Raw genomic sequence first — 18,934 nt, 5'->3', positions numbered from 1 at the left:
TTTTACCGAAAAAATTTATTTAATTTATTTAAAAGTTTGTGTTTTATTTAAATAACTTTATATCCATTAGATAATTTTACATTTTTAAATAACAACTTTCGGGTGGAAAATATTAAATAGTAAACAATATTTTTTATATAAATTTTCATCTGAATTCTCTCGGTTTGCTATGCTAACAATAAACAATTTATTTGATTTTCCATGCGGATTCTTTCATACTCTGCAATTGTTTCAATGATTGCCTTCTCCATATCAACCATAAAAAACCTAAAGCTGTGCAAATTGCCGTTTCAACATAATAACCATCTACTTGTGTCACACATTTTCCACCAGCACTTGTACATTTCTGTAAAAAGGAAAAATAAAATACTATAAAAAATAAGGAATAAAAAAATTACTGTGTATAAATACACCTTACACACTAAAATCTCCCTGAATTTTTAAAAGCTTTAATGCAAACTAATAAGAGGTAAAAAAAAAAAAATGCTTTTTTAACAAACTCTAAATTTTTATCATATTTAAATTTTATTTCAGTTACTGTGAGTTTCAGTTATTGTGAGTTAGGAATAAATGAAGCTTTATCATAGCTCAAGTACCGTGTGGTTGAAAATGGCTCGAAGATTTATAATTGAGATATCTTTATTTTCCAAGTACTTATTATTTTGTTTTAAAATACGTTTCGAATTTATAAAGTAACAGTTTTCTTTTTGTTTTAATAAAAACAACTGCAAATTAGTTCAATTGTTCTAAGCAAGGGCGGATTCAAAGGAGGGGAATAGGGGGGGAGGGGGCAATCTTCCCCTTTAGATATTTTAAAAAGATTTTGGAAATTCAAAAAGTTTTTTTTTTTCTATTCATATATAACACAGCATGTTTTGTTTGAAAACGGAAGTAAATTAGAGAGATAGTATAAAAATGATAATTAACTTTAATAAAGTTGTATATCAAATTGTATATCAATATATGACGTAATTTCATAGTTACATAGTTTAAAACAATGTAAGACTAATACTCTAAAAAATTTAACTCAAAATGTTTTATGACTTGCGGGCTTACCTGCTCATAAATCATTAAACCAAAAAACTCCCACCCCCTTGCTAACTAGATCTAACTAGTCTGGATCTACCGAATCAAAAAAACCTAAAAATCGGACCTCCCCACCCCCGCCACACTCATTACTAAATGGTCTGAATCCGCACCTGGTTCTAAGAAGCCAAAAAAAAGTTTATTTATAGTTTTACATGCAGTAATTATAACTTTTTTACATTATAAATAAAACAATAACATTAAGATATTTATTTTCTTTTACCATTATTACATTATAAATATATTTTTTTGTTTTTGTAGTTATTAAGGTGCTCCCAGAAGCAGTTAATCTGTTAACTGCTTCTGGGAGCAGTAAATGGATTATCACAGAGCAGTTACAGATCAAGGATTTTTTGGTGTTTGAGAATTTCCATACATGGAGCCAATTCCAAACATTTGTATGTTTATATTTATGTCAAATAATGATGCTTTGCAAAAAATTATGATTGGAGGCTGAGCACAAAAAAGCCCTAAAATTTCATCACCCCCTCCCACCCCAAACGTGAGGGCAACATGTTGAGAAAACATTTTTTGTACTATTCTCAATTAGACTTATATTCATCAATGAATTTCAAGTTTCATAGTATTATCTCTCAACGTTCAAAAATTATGACCCTATAAAATTTGTAACCCCTCAAATTGAGGGGGTTTTAAACTTTATAAGGTCATAATTTTTTAACGCTGAGAGATAATACTATGATACTTAAAATTTATCAATAAATGTTGTGGTTAATAATGCATATTTAGATTCACTTTTTTTTGCTTATCTTTTTCCGTATTCAATGTAGAAGCACTCTTTGCATGTTCTCCTTATCTAGTTAGTTGATGTAAGTACTGAAGCCCCTGGCAGCTTTCAATTTTAGTTTGACGCTAGACTGCTTGTTAAAATATGTAATACATATAAAATACATATAAACATACACACACATCTTTATATACTCAGCCTTATGAGAAATGTCATTGGTTTTACTTGAAAAGCCATCTGCAGGAGCTTCAATGTATATAATAAGGTTTTGTGAAAATGTCATGTACCTTTATTTTAAAAAAATAATTACCTTTTTCATGTTATTTGTCAAGCATAATGGTATTAATGTTTGAATACCACCATCACAAACTTTTAAAGAAAGCTCCTCAACAAAATAGAGGGCGAGTGATTTGGTCAATGTTGTTCCAAGGTTAGCCATGGTGTTCATAAATGTTATATATGTCCCACCAATGCAATGTTCAGAATAACTTAATTTAACTGTGTATGTCATCATGGTGACTGCCATTGTATACAGAAATAGCTTTAAAAAAATATCAGTAGTAAACAAGTGTTTTTACTTTTTAAAACTGAACCATTGGGGGGACATATATTAGCAATAAACACAAACATATTCATTTCTCTAGCCATTTTTAGGCATTTATGTAATTTAATGTAAGACTCCTTGACTTTTATTATGCACAAAATGCATATTTTATGGTTTCCATGCTTTATTTTAAAGAGAAAAAAATGTTGCTTTGATTAAAAATCAAAAAACCTTGATTAATTCAGCATTAGAGCAATCAGAAGTTCCCATCCCAGATAAAACACATTGTTTAGATGTGAGAGGATCAACCAACCACAATATCAGAGTTTCAGGCCAACGACCACCTAAGTTAGATATAGTATTGAGCATTGTCATATATGTGCCCCCAATAGTTGGATCACTTACACGAGCAAAAAAACCCATAATTGCCACAAACATAGTGTATAAAGCAATCTACAAAAGATATTTGTAACATGATTAAAAAGTTAAAATTTTTGAATACAGAAATTCATTGTACTAAGTAACATACCTGATGCATGGCATATGCAAATAAAATAATGCCATAGTAATAGTAAGGAAAACCTTCCGTGTTGGTATTAGAGAAAGTACCTGTCCAATATACTAATGCAGCAAAAACTAGTCCCATTACCAAACGAAAGGGAATGGCTTTTATAAAAAGATCAAGAGGGCGAGGTCCTAAAAAAATGTTTATAATTTAAAAAAATTCTCAACGCATAAAAAGTTAACCAAAATATAATTTAACATTGACTATAAATTAATAGAAAACTTAATAGTAAAAATTATGTTGCTTTGTGTGACACAAAGATTTTAAAACAGCAAAAAAATGTTTTTGATGATGACAAAAAAAGCAAAGATTTAAATTGATAGATTGCTTGCCCTAACCAAAACCCTCAGATGATGTAGTCAAACTCCTTGCATGTGCTACCTATTTGCCTGTCAATATAGTCTACCTATTTGTCAGTCAGCACTTCTTACATGTTCTGCCTAGATCATGTTCTGCCTATGTCAGTTGATATAGCAGCACTGTTTGCATGATCTACCTATTTGTCAGTCAATGTAGCAGTATTCTTTGCACGTTTTGCCTATTTGTCAGTTGATGTAGCAGCACTCCTCGTTTGTTCTATCTATTTATAATTCGATGTATGTACATTCCGCTACGCTAATTCCTAAATAAATTAGTCAAAGAAAACAAATAAATTAAATAATAAAAACAGTAAAAAAATAAAAGAATATTTTTATTAGTTAATTGAACCGGTTATTATTTCAGAACACATTTTCAAATTAAATTTGAGTTAAATAACAAAAAGAAAACTTTAGCAGTATGATGCAGAGGCTCACCTTATTACTTTTTCATGTAACTTTTTTTTCATGTAAGTGTTTTTATTCAAGATTAATTTAATAGAAAAACTAAAAAGTCACAAAGGAAATGATAAAGAAATACGCTTTATTGCAAAAAAAAAAAAAAAAAAAAAAAACTAGGATGTATTAAAAAAACTGAGTGCTCCAGAATCTTTGATTCAATAGCAAAAACAAAATTAATACTATTTCGCTAAATTAAGAGAAATAGACCTAGTTTAGATATGGAAGCAGAAGTTGAATTTCAAAATAAAAATGGGATTAATTTTGGAATTTGTAAAAACTATATCACAAATCAGGAGATGTAGTTTCTTAAAAGGTAACAGACAAAACAATAACTCAAAGATGTAGTTTTCAAATCCTGACAGACAAAACAACATCAAAAATCAGAAAGATCCAGTTAAATGTAGTTTCTACAAATTGTCACAGACAAAATAACATCTCAATCAGGAAAAAGCATTTTCCTGGTTTGAGACATTGCTTTTTAGTGTTTCATAGGTTCGTGGTATTTTCAATAATTCTTGATATTTAAGGTATTAGAATCATCATAAACACCTTGACATGACATGCCACATGTCCTGCTACTATCTTGGGCAGATAAAAGGCCACCTATGCAAAGTTATAAAAGGTAAGAAAATTTTTTTACATGGCCAGCCTTGCACTTTCATTTCACCAAAAAAGGCTGAAATAGATGCTAAACTATGTTGCATTGTTTCCTGCTTAAAATAATAAATTCAAGATTTTCTATACTCTACTATTCAATCAAGTATTTAAAACACAAGGTCATTCTAGACTCTACTATTCAATCAAGTATTTTAAACACTAGGTCATTCTAGACTCTATTATTCAATCAAGTATTTTAAACACCAGGGAATATACAAATTATAAGTAGCTAAACAAAATATTAGAAGTTAAACAAAATATCAGAAACAAAAAAAGTTTTTGTTGATTAGTCATTTTTTTAAACTATTTTAGTTGTCTTGTTTGAACTGTTATCAAATAGTGCTTGAGAACTTTTTGACAAAACAGGTTAACCCCTGGTTACAGTAGGTTAGTAGGCATACCAATACTTACAACAAAGTAATCAGTAAAAAAAATTTTTCAAAGCAAATTTATGACAATAACCAAACATCTTTTTTTAGCAAATGCTTTAGCTTGCTAGCAAAAAACAATGTGCATTATTTTAATCGCAACAAATGGTTTTTTCTCAGCAAATAAGTTGATGAAAACCTTGATAATTTAAAACTCATGCATATTATTCACTCAATAAAAAAATAACTTTTAAAAAATAATTACTGATTTAAAAATATTTATAAATGCCTATTTAGTTAAATTACAAATGAAGATTTAAGTAAATTACAAACGAAGATCTGTGAAAAACTGATAACGATTCACAAATAAGCAATACTAAGCTAAGTTAAATTGAAAAAATCTCTTGGTAACTATTCAACTGCAATTGTCTTCTTATGGAAAGAGATATTTATGGGAGTGTCTTAAAGATCAGTTATTAGCCACTTATGATTTGTAGTTTTTATAAATGACATGCCAAACATTTTTGAGATGAAATCAGAACTTTATGCAGATGATACAAAAACACTTTCATAACTCGTGAATCAGTATAGCAGCTTACAAAGAGATTTTAATAATCAGAACAGCCAAAAAATGGCATCTAAGTTTTTGTGCAGAAAAATGTGTTATGATGAATTATGATAATTAAAATCCAAGAAATATACCTTAAAGAAAGCTGAGCTTAAAGTATTAGAAAGTAAAAGAGATTTAATTTTTGCAACAAATTTAAAATAGAAACAAAAATTATTTTGTGTTCATAAAAGTGTTCATAAAAGCAAATTAAATAATAGGTATGTTTAAAGCAGCTTTCTTTCTATTTGATATAAAATTAGTAAAAACTCTATACAAAGCATTTATCAGATCTTTAATTGAACTTGCAGTTCCTGTGTGGCCACTGTACTACACTCTATGCTAAACTTTTTCCAATACATAAATATATTGGAAAAGGTTTAGCATAAAATGAGGAGATGGGTACAATTATAAAAAAAAAATCAACTTTGAAATACTGGAAATAATAAAAGTAATGACCTTAGAAACAATAAGTGTTTTGTTACAAGTATACTTCTACAGTAGTGTGACTTCAGGATGAAGTCACACTACTGTAGTAGTATAAGTATATACATTTTTTTAGTCGACCTCAATGGATGGCTGTGCCATCCGTTGGTAGACTAAAAAACTGAAAAAGTTAACTAAAATACCGGTTTAATAAATTACAATTAATACAAAACTGTTTAATCAAAAATACATTATTTAATTAAAAAAATGTCTGTTTTTGCAGTGGTCAGTATTAGTTTCATTTTTTTTTTTGTCAATCAAAACAGGAAATTTTGCAAGTATATATGTAAGTATATCGCGTAAGGAAATGGAACAAAAGTTCCATTTCCATTACAAAGCTAAAAAGTTAAAAGCCATTAATAACATTTTTATAAAAAGAAAAAAAATTTTATGATTTATTTTATTAATGATCATTATGTTTAACCTTTAACTTGACAAAGTTTAAATAAAAGTTTGTTTTAACAAAAGGATAAGCATTAATAATAATTCATTTGCATTACGTTTTTTTTCACGTAATTCACGTAATTCAAAATGCGATTACAATGTTTGAAAAATTTGAGTTTTGAATTGAAATAAAATGTTATCTTAAACCCATTTTGAATTAAAAAGAAAATGTAATTCAAAATGCAGCAACGTTTTCAAAAACTTTGAAACATGTTGAATCATGTTCTTATTTAATTATATTACATTGTGGAATATAACTACTTTAAATGGCTTTAAAAGGCTTTTCTTTTAAACAATCACAATGAATAACTTCATTGTTTAAAATATAGTTTTCTAATCAGTTAGTTAACTATAATTTTATAATCTTCATTGTTTCAAAATATAATTTTTAACACTCTTTTGTAAGTAATAATTTCCAAAAGAATAATAAAACTAAAATACCAGTCAGGTTGCTGGCCAACTAACTGGTAATTTTCCCTTAATTTCAGTTGTCCTTTTCAAAAATGAGTTGTCCTGTACAGCCGGACAACCATGACATTACACCACTGTACACAACAACAACAGCAACAACAACTACAACTACTATTAGTTTAGAAAACAAAGAAATAATGTGATTATACACAAAATTTTACATTAAAATAAGCCATAAGGTTCTAAAAACCTGCAGTAAAATGACTGATGGCCAGAGGTAGAATTATTTGCAAAGGAACTAATGGAACAGCTAAAAATGAAAGAGTTTCTTTACTCACACCGGCTTCAATTAATTTTAAACCTGTAACAGCATCTGTTGCTGCAAAACCAACCTAAAAATAAAAGCCAATACTATATTTAATGACCTATATCATCATAATAATGACACAATACCATAAATAATAACATATTACCATAAACAATAACATTAATAACAAGCTCTCACTTTGACGGTTAATAGTACTATAACAATTTGTTGAACAGCTGGAAGTTTAACTATTTTGAACAATTTTAGATATGTTCCCATGATACTGTCCTGTTCTTTATCACTCTCTTCTTTTTCACTTTTAAATATCCATACCAAACTTGTGATAATAAAAAATAAAATTCCCCATACAAATAAAAATCCTAAAAGATTAATTCAAATATATAAAAAGAAAGAAAAACTTTTATTAATTTTAAAAATCTTTATTATTTTCTTCATCTTGTTACATAATTTTTATGAAAAAACCATATTTAAAAAAAAAAGAAAACAATAATTTTTACAAGAAAAATCAAGACAAGTTAAACCACTACATATGTAATAGTAATTTATTTTTTTAATTTCTATATAAACTTTGATTTTTTTTATATTCAGATTGAAATACTTTTCAAAAAAATTTTTTTTTGAAATTATTAGGAACCTGATAGATGTTCAATGGTCTTGAGCAACCCTTTTAAAACTTTTATAATCTAGTATCATTTTATTATACAGAATTTATTCTGGGAATGGTAGGAGACTTTTAAAACAAACACATTCCATAGTTCTTTTAAAATTATGTTGCATAATACCAAAAATCTATTTAGCTCCTTAACAAACCATTTGAAAAATACATTTTAATACAAATATTTACTACTGTATATGATTGACTTATGTGATGAACTTTATGTAAGAAGCTCTTGGCTTTTAAACAATGATGATTGTGAATAGTTAATTTCAAAACGATACTGTTGCATTTTTAAAAGAAATTTAAAAGCAAAAATTAATAAATTTAAATATAGTGAGAATAAGTTAGCTATCATTTTTTCTTAATCAAGTTGCATACATACTTTCAAATTGTATTTATTCAACCCATTTCATAAATGAAACAGCTTATGTTCTAACCAGTTAATTTTAATCAAAAAACTATATAACAGTTCTATGTTTTTTTTTTTTTTTTAGATTATTCACCTCCCAAGGCCCGAGGGGGGCCACTACAGTCGAGGAGGCTACTCATTTTTTGTGTGTGTGTGTTTTTTTTTAGTTGTTATTCGTGGTGCAACCCTCTCTCAACTCTTTAACTCCGAAACACGATCCTTTCCGAGCAAGGCCGCTGCGCGGAGAAACTAAGTTGAGCGCGGTACTTCCAGGGACGAGGTGGGAGTCGAACTCTGAACCTCTCGCTTATGAAGCGAGCGCTCTTACCACTACACCACTACCGCATTGTAAGTTTAAGAAAACAAACACCTCAAAAATACTATAAACGAAGAAAATATAATAAATTAATAATAAATATATAATATATTTATTAACACTGTTTCAAACCAATACTGTCTCTTTTCTGCACAATAAAGGCAGTAGAAATTTACTTTGAACATGTTTTCATAACTAAGATTCCTTTAAAAAAAAATAATAATTTGGAGGCAGTGGTTTAACTCATCTGGAAAAAATCAATAACTTAGTTCTCACCACCAATGGTTATGATCCCTTGATTTTGAGGTATGGTACGCAAATATTTATTGCAAAAATCAGGAGAACTAAAAGCAAGCAAAATAACATTCCCTAAAAAATAGCCAGCTGTTTGCCCAACACTGTTACATGTAGACCCGTACCCAACATTTCGCTTTTGAAGCATTGTGAGTGCCCAACCATCAACAACAATATCTTGTGTTGCGGCAAGGAAATTTAATAAAAAAAATATCACTGTTAGAAATATTACATTTGGGAGCTCGGTTTCCAAAATGGTATCAATATTCTAAACAAAACATCAAAACTATAAGACTATGATATAAATACAAATATTTACTACTGTATATGATTGACTTATGTGATGAACTTTATGTAAGAAGCTCTTGGCTTTTAAACAATGATGATTGAGAATAGTTAATTTCAAAACGATACTGTTGCATTTAATTAATAAAAGTTATTATTTATTTAAACATTTATACTACATATATTTAATATAAATATTTAAAAAATATATTATGTTGTATGTATAATAATTTATATATACATATATTATATAATATATATATATATATATATATATATATATATATATATATATATATATATATATATATATATATATATATATATATATATAGCCTGACTCGCAACAAACTGCTGCTACATCGACTGACAAATAGCCTGATTCGCAACAAACTGCTGCTATATTGGCTGACAAATATCCTGACTCGCAAAGGAGTGCTGCTACATCGACTGAGGGTTTGGTTGGGGCAGGCAGTCTACTCTTAACTAATAATAAGAGTATATATATATATTAGGGATATGACTTTTTTGCAACCTACTAGGCCTGTATCGTAATTCAATGAACTTTTATGTAAAAAGAACGAATAGATGTTTCATTTTGACATATTTTGAAAAAAGGTCACCCCAAAACCAAAAAATCGAATTTTCAATAGGTACACTTTTGTACAGTAAATGAATATTAAAGGCTGAAGATGTTGTAAGAGTCATACTCCTGTTGTTATTTTATTTATTTATGCAACATGTACTGTGATATAACAAAAAACATTATGTGATATATAATTATACAAGTATTACAAAATTAACAGTATCAAAGCGTCTAGTACAACAATATACATAACTGTCTGTGTCTATAGGCCTACTGTGTTTAGTACATGGGTCACATGATGCTCACGTCTCATAAAGAGTCTAGCGCTTATTACTTAGAATGAATCGAAGTTGCAGTTTGTCTTTCTTTCTGCAGGAAGCATACAGGTCTTGCATCACCTTGATTGCACGTTCAGCTATCTGATTACTTCGTGGTATGTCGATGACGGATGGCTCTTTCTTCCAGTGATTTTTGAATGACTGCAATGCCTTTTTGTAAGGCTTCAATACATCAGATAAATTCTTGAAGTCATTGTCATTGTACTTTTGACTACTAAACCAATGTTCTGCCCACTCATATGAAATGAACCTGCAAACCTTCTCCAAATTCTTTCTCGCTTCAGGCATAAGAATGAACGCCAGAATGGCGAGAATGGCTCTTGAGTTCCATCTGGCATTGCTCATATTAGGAATGTTCTGAAAGTGAATCAGAGGGAAGTTTCTTTGTTCTTCATAGAACCTAAACACTCTTGTTAAATGGTACAAAAACTTCATATCGTCTCTCCACCCTGATTTATCAAGAATTTCTACAGTTCCATTCACAAACTTATCCTTCAGTTCATCATACTTATTCAACAGTTCAGACACAAATGGGTATTCAATGTTTGGAGATTTGGTATCACCCCCAAGTTCTTCGTCCATCACCAGACGGAGAATCCTGTCTAGTACGTGATGCTGACAACCGATAAATTGTGGTATTGTGACACCCTTTAATTTAAACATACGTTGCAACTTCACAACAACTCCATTTCTCTTCCCAGTATTGACGTTTGTTGTATCAGTAATGATCATCTTAATTGAATTCCACAAATTGTATTCATCAATAAGTTTGGCAATTTTTTCAGCAACAGTTTCAGCTTTGCCATCTTTTAAAGGCAGTGCATCAAGTTTCACGTCAGTTCTTTCATTCTGAAGTACAACTACCTGATATTCCTTATCATCTATTCGTTTGCCGTCAAAGTGTAAGGACCACTGTTCCATTTTAAGTTGTTGTATCATTTCTTTTTTTAATTTACCTGCCTCTTTGAATATGGACTTGTAAATTGCTGATTGACTTGGAGTTGGAATATCAATACCTTGTTGTGATAATACATTGCATATTTTAGCAGCTTTCTTTGTGGAAACTCCACTTGATGTAACCATACTTACAGCAAATTTACTTTTGTAGTGCTTTCTAGTTTTTTTCTGAGTGTCCTCATCATCGTCTTTATCACCGTCGTCGTCTTCATCATCTTCACTCTTACTTTTGCAGTTTTCAGATTCAGTACCACTGTCTGTGGTAGACAGGACTTGTGATGTGGAAGGTATTGCTGTTCCAGACTGGACTTTCCTTCTCTTGGAAGGGTGAATGGTTTCTTTACTTGCCACTTGTCCTGTTGAGTACCCCACCTGTCCTTTACTTTCTTTTTGTAGGTGGTATAGACATTTATCTTCCGAGGATAACCACTGGCCATTCACTTTCGTGATGTCAAATAATGCATTGAGAACATCATATTTTCCACGCTTGACACATTCATCATAGACCTTCAGCACCTTCATAAGCTTTGCTCTTATCACTTGATCAGACACACGTGGAAAATTCAGTTTATTGTCCCACAATTTTGTAATTTCCTTAGAAATTTGGTCTATTCGTTCTTTTCTTCCTTTAACATATGCTCCGAGAAACTGGTATCTTCCTACGATCTGCAATTGAAGTGGTATTCTGGATTTTTCATCGAGTGAATGTTCTTCTACAGCCACGCTTCCTCTTCTTCTGTGTGACTCTTGAAATCTCACCAAATTTTTAGTCCAAGTCTTCTTGTTCTTTGTTACTGTGGTATGACTTTTCTTGTGAGACATCATATAATATTGTTACGACTTTACGGATAGCTGAGCGTAAATATCCGTTTAATAAAGTCGTTTAATTAATAAAATACTTTAACTGTATAGTAATCCAATTATAGTTCGATAATCCAGTCAATGTTGATAACAGTTCCATAATCCAGTCCGTATCCTAACGATAATGCTACAACTACTTATACTTCGTACACTTACAGCGTCTTTAGTTCGCTACAGTAGTTCCTTATTAGCTCAGTTACACGCAGAGTACTTCATAGAACTATTCACATTATCAACACTGAGCTCTGACAGCAGCTCGCTTATATAATTATTTAGAGTTTCCAGAATGTTCTACTAAGTTCTATAATCTTCTACAGTCTGTTACAGTCGTCTATATCACCGTGGTAACACAATGACGTCATCACATAACAATTCCAAGTATTTGCCGGCACACGGCCGTTTCGTTGCCATGGTAACGTGTGGCGTTATATTTATAAATTCATAACAAAATAATGAAATAAATAGAATTAAGCTGAGAATTAAGCTTAAGATTAAAACATCGGTCAAAAATGAATGTATAAAAATGGTAAATCAAATTTTTATTTTGGGGGTGACCTTTTTTTGTTGCAGAAAGCTATTTGGGCCTTTTTTCATGATTTTAGGTAAAAGTTCATCGATTTATGATACAGGAAACATTTTATTTGAAAAAAAATTAAAAAGTCATATCCCTAATATATATACTCTTATAATAATAAGAGTATATATATATATATATATATATATATATATATATATATATATATATATATATATATATATATATATATATATATATTTAAAAAATATAGTAATTTTGTTCAATGCAGCAGTAATTAAGAAACAACAACAATTAAATAACACTTCAAAAACTGCTAATTATGTCCATAAAAAAAAAGAAAACTAAAAATAAAATGAAATTTTAAAAAAACTAGTAGAAAAAAAAATAATGTAAAAGAATTTAAAGCTTGTCAGCTAGCTAACATTCGCTATGCATTCATTTTGCAGTCTTTTGTAACATTTTTGTTACAAGAAAGCGTCTTGCAGCATTTTTATATTGCATGTTTACTTGCTATTTAAATAAATAAATAAAAGTTTTCATGGAAAATATTACTTATTAAATAAACTCTATATAAAAAGCAAAAAAATATTGAAAACCTAATAGTCTGGAAAAAAAAAGTTTTATTTGCTGAAAAAAAGGTTTTTACTTGCTAAAGTAAAAACCTTTACTTCAGCGAGTAAACCTTTTACTTGCTAAGGATTTTATTTAAAGAGTTAAACAACAACATCTGTTTTTCCAACTACTACTGTTTTTTAGTAACATAAGCAAGCATCTTCTTTATCTCCTCTCTTGCTACGAGTATCACATTTTGCCTTTGTTCTTCAGATTTACTTACAAAGAAATGCTAAATGAAGGGAATATTTCTCTTAGTGCAGTCATTTGTTATTTGCATGCTTTTTATGAACTGAAAAAACTTTCTGTAGTTCTCAATCATCCTAGTAGCCAGAATCTCCGAGTAGAGTCAATAATATTGGGAACACCTGCTATTCCTCTGTGGTTTTTACTAGTATTTCAACTTATATATATATATATATATATATATATATATATATATATATATATATATATATATATATATATATATATATATAAGCACATTCTTATTTTAAATTTGTGTAACGTAAGTTTAAGCTACATGCATTTACTAAAGTTCTGTCGCTTTTTTGAAACAAAATGAATTATGTCATTAAGTAATTATTACTTCGTTGACAAGGTTTTAACTGAAACTTTTTATATAAGGAGAATTTAGAAAAGAATATATTTTTTAATGTTAATTAAAATAATTTATATTATTGCTTTTTTGTTTGTTTATGTATTCGTATTTTAGTTGACATAAATAAACATTAATAAATAAAAAAAAGAATTATATAAATATTTGTATTTTGACATTAAAAAAAGATTTATTTGCTATTCTCCTAATATAAAAAGTCAGTTAGAATTTTGTTTGTTTTGGTTTTAGCAAAATATTTTAGTAAATACAATTATGGGTCATCCATAAACCACGTCACCCTATATTTGTCAATTCTTAACTCCTCTCCTCCTGTCACAAACAATCACATATACCTGAACCTCTCTCTCTCTCTCTCTCTCTCTCTCTCTCTCTCTCTCTCTCTCTCTCTCCCTCTCTCTCTCTGTGATAGCAGTTTTTTTGTCAAAATTTATTTAAACAACTCAAATAATTATTAATTTAGTTGTAATACTAAAATAATTTCCTAAAGTTGCTCTTGGTCTTACCTAAAAACTGCTTTCGATTTGATAACTTTAATAAATGTTATGAAAAATCACTCAGAAAGAGTGCCACAAGTTTTTTAAAATTTCCTTTGTTAATTAATTTTAATGAGTTTAATATTTTTACAATTGTTTTGTTACGTTACTCTAACTCTTAATAATAGATATATAAAATTCACAATAAATATCACTCAGTAACGTAAGTTAAATATATAATATCAAAAAAACAAGTTTATTTTCCTTAGCTGGTTACCTCTGATACAACTTTAAATATTTTTTAAATTGGCATAGATTTCTTAATATCTTGTGAAAGTTTCTAATACAAACCACTTTACTGATTCGCAGAAATCTGACCTAAAAATTTAAGCAAACTTTTTACTTTGTTTTCGTGTAACATAAGTTAAGTGGCATTTTCAGCCCAAAGTTCGCCCTCTTTTGGCCAGACTCAAAACTTTTTAGCTTATTATATTTTTTAGACTAACAGCTTTCATACAAAATAGCTAAATTTACAGTTTAAATAGGCAAATATTTGATGAAGTTGTTGCGCACGTAAAATAAGTTAAAAATGGAATTGCCCATATATATATATATATATATATATATATATTATATATATATATATATATATATATATATATATATATATATATATATACAGGGACAAACCAAGATCTGTTTTAGTACTGCTAAAACGGTAAGGGTGCCCTAAAAGTAGCGCCAAAAATTTATTTTAATTTTTTCATTATTCTTTTGCTTTTTTATTTAAAATAGAGAAAAAAGTTCAGTTTTAAAGGCAATATTATATAAATATAATATTTTTCAGTTTATTTTAACTACCTCGTTTTTTCTTCAGGACAATAAAATGAATTAAAAAGAAATTACTTTTTTAAATAATTACGTGATATAACTGTATAATATATAAAATTATCTTTCATATAAAAGGCACCTTAAAATCACTTTAAAAATTATTAACTTTTAGTAAAAGTTAAATGAACAGATTTGCTAATGTTTAAATCAAAATTTTAAAATTAAAATAATAGTAAATATGTTTAAAATGCTTATGTTTTTTATTTAAATAGTTATTCGAATACACGTCTTGTTTTCAATTACGTCTTGTATTCAAATTGTATCCGAACACAAGACGCACAACTATTTTATTAATTTTACAAATATTGCGCGATTTAATATATGTAAATATATTATGTAATGTAAATATTGTTTAAAAATTGTTTAAAGTATTTAAACATTTAATTACTAATTATTCAAACAATTAATAGCAACTAAAATTAAATTTACTGAAATATAGGTTATAAATGTTTAAAATCCTTTAAACAATTTCAATAATTGTTTACTAATAGATATATATATATATATATATATATAGTATATATGTTACTGTTACCCGCAGTACCAGGAAATAGCTAAATGCTAATGTTTATAATATAATTTAATATTGCAACTCTTAGTTTCATGTGTTATCACAATCATAAGGCAAGTAGTAATATATATATATATATATATATATATATATATATATATATATATATATATATATACTATATAGCTCTAGTTTATCTATTGAGCACTCTTTCAAGTATACAATATTATACATGATAATATAAAGATATTTTCTTTATTCATATATATACACTTATGTATATATATATATACATATATATATATATATATATATATATATATATATATATATATATATATATATATATATATATATATATATATATATATATATATATATATATAATATATATATATATTATATATATATATATATTATATATATATATATAATATATATTAACACTTTTATATATATATATATATATATATATATATATATATATATATATATATATATATATATATATATATATATATATATATATATATATATATATAAACAACTTTAAAATGTTTTCTACACAATAGATGTTCTTAAAAGATTAGAGGAATTATATATTAGTAGAAAATCACTTAACAAAAATTTTTTTTATTTTACACTGTGTTTCATCAACAAAGATTCATCAGAAATGAATGATCAAATTAATAAAATTTCAATTTATACAAAAATTAAACTACAGGAAGTCGCAAATGTCTTAACTACTGTAAATTTTCACACATTTGTAGAACTTGCTGACACTATTATAAAAAGAATTCTTTAGAAATGATTACTTATGCTTTTTTTAAAATGTTTTTTTAAAAAAAAGGTATTTAATGTAAATATCATTTGAACTAATTTATTTTTATAGTTTTTTTAGGAGAAACTTATTTTCGTTCCTACATTTAGAAATTAATTCTGATTTTTTGTTTAATAAGCATTCTTGATTTGCATGTGTAATTATTTCAAATTTTTCTTGTAGACATAGTATGCATTTTTTGGAAATATTGTTATTTGCAGGCGCTGTTTTAAGGACGGACCAAATCAGTATAAAATCATCAATATTTTTTTCTTTTAATTCCCATATATACTTTGACAGCATGGTATATTTTGAATACTTTTTATTTTTGAAAGATTGCTTATGATTGGCAAAACGTTTTTTCCATTCACCCTCTGTTATGCCAAATATTGTTTATCAGGTACATTCTTAGAGGAAACAACACATTTATACACCACAGGAGGAGTTTTGGTTTAATCTGTTATTAATTAAAATCAGGATTTGTTTTAGAATTTGGGGTGGATGATTTGAGTTAATATTAATATACAATAAATCATCGTTTGGTTTTTTGAAAGGCTTATATGAATTTTAAGAGAGAAAAATGTGTGAAAATTTACAGTAGTTAAGAAATTTGCGACTTCCTGTAATTCAATTTTTGTATAAATTGAAGTTTTATTAATTTGATCATTCAATTCTGATGAATCTTTGTTGATGAAACACAGTGTAAAATAAAAAAAAAATTTGTTAAGTGATTTAAAAGCACCATTTCTTAAAAAAAAATGACTGGTTACATTTATTGTTTTTCTTTAAATTTTTATGGTATTTAATTGTTTCAGCCCATTGATGAAATTAAACTAAGATATTTTTCAATATATTTTTAAAACTAAAAATTATAAAAAATATCTCAAATTCCAAATATATTCATTTATTTTATGTTCATTTTTAAATAAAAATTTAAAAAAAAAATTTTAAATAAAAAATTTAAATAAATTAAAAATAATAAAAAGAAAATAAAAAACTAAGAAAAAAGTTAAAAAAGTTTCAAGACTTTAAAAAGCATATATAGGACTTTTAAGTCCTATATAAGCTTTTTAGAATCTTAAAACTTTTTTTAAATTTTTTGTTTTAATTATTTTTGTGTCAAAGTATGAACAAAAACAAAAAAACAAAAAAAAGCACTGAAAAATGAAATAACTATAGATGTATACAGAACATTTTAGGTTTTAATCTTTTTTAAAATATAAAATTGTGTAAACTTTACCAGTGAAAGAATTAACATAAAAATTCCAATCAGATACTGTACTGGTATTAACCAAGATTTTCTGCGACCCATTTTTTGAAAAAACAATGCATCAACAATAGGAGCCCACAACAACTTCAAACTGAAGGGCCAAAAAACTAAACTGAACATTGCTTGATCTTTATAGCTAATATTCTTATTTTGTAGTATCATTGGTATGCTACCTCCCATTCCAAGAGGTATACCTTGAAGCAAATAAAGTAAAAACAGAATAAAAACATTCTTATAATCACCAGTCAAATTTCCTTGTTGATTTGATACATTTTCTTCTTGCATTTTTTCACGGTATTCATTGTCTTCACTGTTTTCTTTATTTTTAAGAGACTCTCTATTTCGCATGACTGAAGACTTTTGGTGATTCTCAATGATTTATTTTTCTCTAGATAATAAAATTAAATATAACTAAATATTTAATTTCTCTCAAAAATTTTGCACTATTTTGTACAGGTCTTAAATAAACATGAATGAATCAAACAGTTTTTGTTTTTTTTTAAATATAATATTTAAAAAACAAAAAAAAAGCATCAAATAATAGACAAATCGATTGATTTAATCAATATTAATTTATAAGAATATTTACGTTTTCAATGGAAATCTTTCAATGCAATATTTACAACACAATATTCCATTTGCATTTGCAATATATGAAAAAAAAAAATACTTCAAAAAAAATACTGCATTTTAAAATTTATAAAATAAAAGGTTATTTAAATATTATTATATTTTTATGGAACATTGTACATAAAGTTTTACATATTATTTGCAAACTTTTTTTTATTATTTAAATTTGTTTTAACTATTTTAATATTAAGTAAAAATCAAGTAAATTATTAATTACATTAAAATAAATCATTAATTAAATGTACAATTACATCTTTTAATACATTGCAAATTACCAAACTACATAGTATAATTAAATCTAAATATAATCTCCTAAAGTACAGCTACCTCAGCAAAAAACTGCTACCTATATTTATCAAATAGTTTATTCTATGCAGTGCAACTAGCAGTCAACAGTCAATCAACAAGAAATTCTTGCGTAGCTGCATTAAGTATTTAAACCTAAAAATAATATTCTAGGGTAACATTCTTTTACAAAATTTGATATGATGGACTGGAACCAACATTAAGATAAATTAAAGATCATTCCTTTTTGTAGTTAACTAAAAAGTTAATTGACTAATCATCAGTCACTTACATTAATCACTAATGTAAGTTAGGCTTAAATGTCATTCAATTAACTTTATTTAGACTTAAAATGTACTCAGACTAAAAAGTTAGTATTTTTAATACGACTAAAAACCTAGTCGCTTAATTTTAGTAAACTAAAAAGTTAGTCGACTAGCTTAAGTTATGGTTTTTTAGTTTTGTGATGATTTTAGTTTTGGTCACATCACTAGAAACTTTATACACGTACGTTGCATGTTC

At 27.2% G+C, this 18,934-nt stretch overlaps 1 protein-coding gene across 3 annotated transcripts; it reads right to left on the bottom strand.

Annotated features, from left to right (window-relative positions):
• Positions 1 to 18,934, bottom strand: LOC100198553 (acetyl-coenzyme A transporter 1). 3 transcript variants are annotated; one of them, XR_010639317.1, is made up of 8 exons: positions 18,087 to 18,571; positions 17,468 to 17,885; positions 8,719 to 9,004; positions 7,237 to 7,418; positions 6,982 to 7,123; positions 2,905 to 3,071; positions 2,142 to 2,828; positions 1 to 346 (listed from the first exon to the last, which is right to left on the bottom strand). XR_010639317.1 is itself a non-coding variant. In XM_065800485.1 (8 exons), the coding sequence occupies exons 2-8, from the start codon at positions 17,843 to 17,845 to the stop codon at positions 188 to 190; spliced, it is 1,545 nt and encodes a 514-aa protein (XP_065656557.1). In that variant the 5' UTR covers positions 17,846 to 17,885; positions 18,087 to 18,934; the 3' UTR covers positions 1 to 187. The 3 variants fall into 3 exon arrangements, 2 of the variants coding, with proteins under 2 accessions (XP_065656557.1, XP_065656558.1); XM_065800485.1 differs by having other exon boundaries at positions 2,142 to 2,372; positions 18,087 to 18,934; XM_065800486.1 differs by having other exon boundaries at positions 2,607 to 2,828.

Source organism: Hydra vulgaris, chromosome 06 (genome assembly GCF_038396675.1).
Source record: "Hydra vulgaris chromosome 06, alternate assembly HydraT2T_AEP".
NCBI lineage: Eukaryota > Metazoa > Cnidaria > Hydrozoa > Anthoathecata > Hydridae > Hydra > Hydra vulgaris.
The sequence above is the reverse complement of the archived record's forward strand: the minus strand, read 5'-3'. Positions and strand labels throughout refer to the sequence as shown.

Excerpts from the sequence above, each read along its gene's own strand:
- LOC100198553 (XM_065800485.1), bottom strand. The coding sequence starts at position 17,845 with ATGCGAAATAGAGAGTCTCTTAAAAATAAAGAAAACAGTGAAGACAAT. Across the intron at positions 9,005-17,467 it reads TTATGTTAATTCTTTCACTG|AATATTGATACCATTTTGGA; the intron begins GTAAAGTTTACA and ends TGTTTTGTTTAG. Across the intron at positions 7,419-8,718 it reads AGGGATCATAACCATTGGTG|GATTTTTATTTGTATGGGGA; the intron begins GTGAGAACTAAG and ends TTAATCTTTTAG.